The 6,996-nt window shown below is 51.5% G+C and overlaps 1 protein-coding gene across 1 annotated transcript; it reads right to left on the bottom strand.

Moving 5' to 3' along the window:
- Positions 1-4,875: 4,875 nt before the first annotated feature.
- Positions 4,876-6,410, bottom strand: LOC119344120 (cytochrome P450 710A1-like). Its single transcript, XM_037614718.1, has one exon. It carries the CDS (start codon positions 6,386-6,388, stop codon positions 4,901-4,903), a length of 1,488 nt encoding a protein of 495 aa, XP_037470615.1. The 5' UTR covers positions 6,389-6,410; the 3' UTR covers positions 4,876-4,900.
- Positions 6,411-6,996: the final 586 nt, after the last annotated feature.

Genomic DNA, 6,996 nt, shown 5'->3' with positions numbered 1-6,996 from the left:
TTTTTTTCATGAAAAAAAATTCATCAAAACCTATCAATATGGGATCTAGTTTTGAAGATCTCAATGCGAGGAATCCAACGGCGAAAGCGGTTCGAGATTTGGACGCATGGTTTAAGGGATAAAACATTTTGAATAAACGGATCTATGAAAAAAAGGAAAAACTCACCGGTTGCGACAAGTGGCGCACATGCAGCACGCCACTTGTCGCAACCTGGGGAGTTGGAGTGATCTTCGCAACGAGTACTCCTTAACTAGTGATTTCGAACGTTCGGCTGGCTGCTGCCACTCCTTGCTCGCACGCATGGGCTGGTGACCCTGGAAACCAGGCTAAGGCCTGTTCGGCCACTTCTTGGGCCAGGTTTATTGGCCCAGTTCGGTCCTGGTTAGCCAGACGCTCGGTTGCTCGGGCAGGTTTCTTCTGTTCGAAACGGTATGCAACATCACTTCACGGTGGCATTCTTGCTGTAATTTCCATGAACTCCCGCTTCTGGTTGTGCATTCGGGTATGACATCTACTGGGTATTGGTCCTCATGAGAGTGACGAGCGTGGTATACTTGTTATGGAAGGGCTACGAATATTATCGGATCGCTTTGTATCTGGTATATGATCCTGTTTACGCTGGCTTTCTTGTCATAGGTTGTGCGCAGTGATAGCACCGACTAAGATGGTGTTCCCATGCTGCTAAAGTCTCATATATGTTCGATCCATAAGCAGATACAATATATCACTGGCTCCGACGAGATTCTTTTTCCCAGGCTGCTCATTGCATTTACTTTGAGGTTAATCTGCAAAGGGTCCCGTCGTTCTTTCATTTCAAGAAGAGCTTTTTACCATGCCGTGGTGATTTATGTAGTTACCAACTTCAGCATGCAGTTTCAATTCACTATGTTGCAGGTTTTATTGGGATATATGGAAGAGCTTGCGATCTGGTTACTTTCTGTTGGTTAGCATTAGCGTATAAGTCTGATCGATGACGCACCACTACCCAAGCAAAAGAGAAGCAATAATGTTTTGGTTATAATTTTTGGTTCGATGCCAATGCTCCATAACGTTTTGCGTCTTTATACATCACATGACTTGGGAACTGTGACTCATGAGTCATGATTCATTACATTATACTTCCTCCGTTCCCAAATATAAGTCTTTTTAGATATTTCAACAAGTGACTACATATGAAGTAAATGAGTGAATCTACATTCTAAAATATGTCTATATACATTCGTATGTTGTAGTTCATTTAAAATGTCTAAAAAAACTTACATTTAGGAACGGAGGGAGTATTTGCGTATTTCTCAGGCATTGTATGACCCATGCATTGACAGATCGAATTGCATTATTCAGTGTGTTCAGTAGAAGTCAACCTACATACTCTAAGTACCATTCTCTTCTGTCCAAAGCATATATGTTAATCTTTATTAGAATTATCCAAGGCTATGAGGAAAGTTTTATTTACCAGGATCGTTTTTTTTATCAAAGAAGTGCAGTTGATGCATTTATTGCTTACATATATTCTCAAGCATTACCTCATATCTTGTATGGAAAATCCATCCTACCACCCGGTGGTAGTTACCCCATATGTCTCATATACTACCATGTGGTACTATATATACTACTTTATCATTTTAAATATATTCATATACTATATATATATATATATATGCCCACGAGGCTCATACAATAAATCATATATTCCACCAATCTCCATCTATCCCTTCTAACAATCAAGGAGTGGGCTGAGGGCTGTGGAATCTCGACAGAGTACCAGCAAGATGTAGTTTCCTTCCTCCCTTATACATGTTTGTTTTGAACGGAGCCACATTATAGTTTAGCTGACATAGATTTTATTTATTATGTAAAATGGATAGTCAAATTATGGATTTTAATGATTGGTTGCTTTCCAACACTTACTTATATTATACTAGGATAGTAGTACTCCCTCCATTCCATAATGTAGTGCGCTCCTATTTCCCGAGATATAAGTTCGATTATAAATTTAACCAACGAGACCGACCATGGTGGGAGCAAAAATTATACCACTGAATTCGTATCGAAATAGCGAATTAAGTGGTATAATTTTTTGCTCCCGCTGCAACCGGTCTCGTTGGTTAAATTTATGATAAAACTTAGATCTCGGAAAGTGCGGGCGCACTACATTGTGGAATGGAGGGAGTAGCTTTTTTCTAATGGTCAGAGATGGACTTGGTTGAGTGGCCATGGCGAGATGGTGAATATCTGGTGCTACGGGAGCACCTCACATTAGGTGCTCCCAATTTTCAAAATGCACATTTAGATATTTCAAAAATCCCCCCAAAAATTTGGATGTTAGCATCATATGAATGTACAATCCCTAAAAGGTTCAAATCTAAATTTGAAATACACATTGAGAAACAAAAAAGACAAACCCATCATGAATGTTTTGCAGAACCCCCCCAAAACATTCTCGAGATGACACTTTAGTCCACATCCTATGATGCTGCCCCTCGGATCTTAGATCGACGGTCGAGGTCGCGCGGGAGAACCTAATGTGAGGTGCTCCCGTAGCACCAGATATTCTTTTTTCGAGGGTACGCAAATTGCATACCTTAGCTTTATAGAAGAAGAGAAATAAGACATACAACCACGTCTACCACTCGCTACGAACAACGAAGGCGACCAACTCCACACCCGAATCGTACAAGGACAACCAAACACAACAACACAACTATGACACAAAAAGCCTACCCAACACCAAGCCCCTCGCCGCGTCTCGGCCGACGCCGACGTCCTCCGAAGAACAGCAACTCCAGCTTCCTTGGATTTGCCGGCGACGACCGTACATGGCGCCGGAGGAGAAAGATCCGGGCAGCGATGAACACCGGAGAAGCGCATCATGGAACCTCGAGTCTCCTAGCACAATGCTCCCAACAGAGTAACAACCTCAGAGACGTTGCCATGATGACGATCCTACGAATCAAGGCTTTCGCCCCGGAGACAGCTGCCGATACGAGGACGCGAGGAGGATGGCGTTGCACTCGATGAAGCCTCCAGGAAGGTGAATGACACCCGCAGGTGCCATCAACGCCGGTCCGGTCACAACCGAACATGATTTTCATCCGTGGCGCTGCACATCTCCACGCCTCCAAGATTCTGGCCGGTCTCGATCAGATGCCTCGCAACGCCGTCACCGCAGGAACTTGCCATCGAAGCCCCCCTCACTGCCGAGGGAACGCGCTAAAGCCGTCACCTTGAACATCGACAAGGAGCCGCAGCAACCACTGAGCGGTGCAACGCCAAATCCGCTACGGTGGCCTTCACCCGCTCCAGGGGACTGCCACTAGAGTGGATCCGACCCACACCTGCGACCACACTCCGGCACCCACACTGCCGAGGCAACGCCGCACGCCTCACACGCAGCAACCGAATGCCCGGTGCCCGCCAAGACCCTTCCTAGCAAGGCCTCGCAGCGCCGCCGCCGCCATGGCTGCGCTTGCATCGCCGCCACCGCCAGTGCCGGTGTACCACCTACACCCTCCATCCTGCTACGCCCCACGCAAGGCTCCAGAGACAGCCGCTGCACTCCCCGCCGTGAGCACTCCAAGGATGCCGGCCAGCACCGACGCGCACCAGATCCGGGCCGAGATCCGCGCTCCGGGCGCCGCCAGCCAGCGCCATCGACCCGTGGCAAGCCAACAGCGAGACGGGAGCGAGACGCCGCGGCAACCACCAGTCCCAGCTCCGCCAGCTCCCAGAGGACCGACCGCAGCCCGCCGGCACGCGTCGCAACCCCCCGAGCAGCGCCCAACACCACCCTCCGCGCGCCGCCGGTCGTGGCTGCCAGATCCGGTCGGACCACGCCAGACCGCGCCACCCAGAGCCACGCACCGCTCCAACCAGCACCGCCGGGCCACGCCGGCGCTGGCCGGACGCGCGCCGCCGCCGAGTCGCCTGACGAAGAGGAAGGCGTCCCGCGCCGCCGGAGTGCCTCGAGGGAAGGGGAGATGACCCTGCCGCCGCCGACGCGCGCACGGGCTTTGCCCGGCGGCGTCCGCTGGCGGCGGTGAGGGAGGGGAGGGGGGAGCGGGGTGGCGGCGTCGGGGATTAGGGATCCGCCCGGGCCGCTCGCGGGAGCGGCACGGGGGACGGGGAGGATGGTAGCACCAGATATTCTCTCCATGGGGAGAATGGATGTAGTGTGTGAGGTGTCCAGCAATGGGACATGGTGGGTTTGCACCAACCATGTGTTATAGTTAAATTTGTGCTTGGGGAGAAGTTCAAGAAATTGGGACAATGGATATTTTAGTTAATCAAGTCTCTGTGTTGGTTTGAAGTCTTATCTTTCTTGCCTTCGAAAGATAAGATGATGCAAACATTGCATCGCGTACATCTTTCACTATTGATAAATGGAAATATAATCAAAATATTCTTTTGAATCAATTACATATTAAACAATTTATAGAATTACAAGATCAAGAATGAAGGTGGTGCGGAAGGAGGGGTTGGAAGATCATATAGAGTATCACTTTGTCTTCTTACAAAGGATGGTTGCAAAGAAATGAAGATTGCCGAGGGAGGAAGAAACGAGAGAATCAATTTATTACTGTATGAATGGAAACCACATGTCACCATGATCATCTTAAATTGGGATAATTATTTGATCGCCATGTTTTCTTTTATTATGTGCCAACACATGCTATATCTACGTAAAGATTTCTACGTAACCTACGTAAAAGGTGACCTGGCCTGATTTGGTTGGAAAGGAAATAGGCCCAGGCCCACCCCTGAAAATCAGGGAGGGCGATTAGTTTAGCGTTATGGAAGTAGCTTTACGTAGCTGGGTTTCGTAAGTGTAGCATTTTTGGTAGATACATAGCCCGCGCATTTGCATGCACAAGGGAAGGGAAGGGAAGTAGCAGGAGCAGCTCAGAACGAAGAGCAACGCTGCTGGAGGTAGACGGCGCAGCCATCCCTAGGCATGACGGCCGGCGCGTACACCAGCTCGTCGCATCCCTCCGTCCAGTCCCGCTTGAAGTCGACGACGGACACGAAGAGCGCCATGAAAAGCGCGAGGTGGTTGAGGGCGTACCGCTGCCCCATGCACTGGTGCGCGCCAGCGCCGAAGGCCAGGAAGTTGCGCTTGCACACCGCGTCCTCCCTGCGCTCCTCCGAGAAGAAGCGATCCAGGTCGAACTCGTCCGCCGCGGCGAACCCCTGGAACGACGACTCGTACACCGACGGGAACACGATGGCGCCTTTCGGCACCGTGTACCACTCCGTCAGCTGGAACGGCTCCGCGGCAATGTGCGGCACCAGCGCCGCCGGAGGACGGTAGCGGACCACCTCGCGCGCGACCGCATGGGTGTACTTCATTTGCTGGATCTTCTCGCTGGTGATGGGCTCCCCGGACTCGGGCGACCAGACCGCGGACACCTCGGCGCGCACGCGGGCGAGGACGTCTGGGTGGGACGCCAGGGCGGCGACAGCCCAGCAGAGCGAAGAGGTGGACGCGTCCTGGGCGGCGAAGAGGAAGTCGAACAGAAACCCCCCAAGCTCCACGTCATCGGTGTGCACGGGAGGCGTCGCGGCCGCGTCGATCTCTTTCACCAGGGCCTGCATCCAGTAGTCAGCGAGGCACTCCGGCTCGCCGCCGGCGCGCATCCGTGCCTTGCTCTGGCGCACGCACTCCCCGAGCGTGCGCACCAGCCGCGCCACGGCCAGCTTCGCGCGTCTGAAGGCGAACCCGGGCAGGTCCACGGGCATTGCCAGGAGACCCGCGTTGAAGAGGGCGTAGTCCTTGTCGAATCTCTCCCTCGCCTCCTCGGTGAGGTACGGCCCTACGAAGACCGTCTGTGAGGTCTCGAGGTTTATGTTGCGGCAGGTCACCTGTATCGGCGCCGCGACTGATCTCCGGTTCCGGTCTAGCAACCTCCGGATGTGGGCAAGGATGATGCGCTGCTGGACGGCGGCGTAGGTGGAGAGAGTGCGCGGCGTGAAGTTGGGCGCCATCCTGCGGCGCAGGTCCTTGTGCTCGTCGCCGAACAGGTAGAAGATGCCAAAGAGGTCCTTGCCGAAAGGGTGGCCGACGAACTGGAAGGCGTCGGGGCGGACGTTGGCGAACACGCAGTGGGATAGCTCCGAGTCGCGGATGAAGACGATGAACCGGCCGACCACGAAGTCAGCCGCCAGCCCGGCACCGGACTTCTTTGCCCGGGCCGCCTGCGTGTCCCAGAACCCGGCCGGGTCTCGTATCATGGGCACGATGCTGCCGAGGAACGGCACGACCAACGACGGGCCTGGCAGGGCCCCCTTCTTGCGGCGGTATGACAGCTGCTCGACAAGAAAGTAGTATAACGCCACAGCCACAGCCAGCGCCAGCCAGTCCATGAAACCCACAGGGAGCAGCTCCACCATTGCGTCGCGCTGCGCTGTACCTCGTGGAACTCAAGAATCAATGCCTGTTCCTCCTCCTGCTCTCGCAACTCAACATATTGGAATACCGGAGAGCTAGCGCATATATATATACTAGTAAGTTGCACGTGCATTGCACCTAAGATAGAAATATACACCCTAATAATGAATAATATGCTTAGGACAGAATAAGGATTGACATGTTATATATTCAGTTGGGTTTAAGAACCTAATTTTACTTTTAAAAAGTTCATTTGATTGCACAGTTTTCATAATTTTTCTCAAGCTTTGAGTGTATTAGTCATTGCACGTTGCTTAATGAAACCTTTATCATTCCTCTAAAATTTGAGATGATGAGCATTAGAATTTCTGCCTTCGCGTACAAAAATGTTAGTGGTACACTGGTACTGCTATCTAGATCAATTGGACAGTAGCTCTATCATATCGCTTAAAAAAAGTTATTACTGGTAGTTGAGTCAGGTAGAATCAATTTTTTGGGACTCTTGGGCAGACGTACAAGCGTCTAGAAAAGTCACCTAGCTTCTTCCACATAACTGGATCAACGTTGGTAGCACACCTGCTGCTCGCGGCGGCAGAGGTGAATCCAGCGC

This window comes from Triticum dicoccoides, unplaced genomic scaffold, assembly GCF_002162155.2.
Source record: "Triticum dicoccoides isolate Atlit2015 ecotype Zavitan unplaced genomic scaffold, WEW_v2.0 scaffold1544, whole genome shotgun sequence".
Classification (NCBI taxonomy): Eukaryota; Viridiplantae; Streptophyta; class Magnoliopsida; order Poales; family Poaceae; genus Triticum; species Triticum dicoccoides.
Note: the sequence above shows the minus strand (reverse complement) of the source record. Positions and strands in the feature narration are given on the sequence as shown.

What these genes read in the sequence shown, in the direction of transcription:
- LOC119344120 (XM_037614718.1), bottom strand. Translation starts at nt 6,388, where the DNA reads ATGGTGGAGCTGCTCCCTGTGGGTTTCATGGACTGGCTGGCGCTGGCT.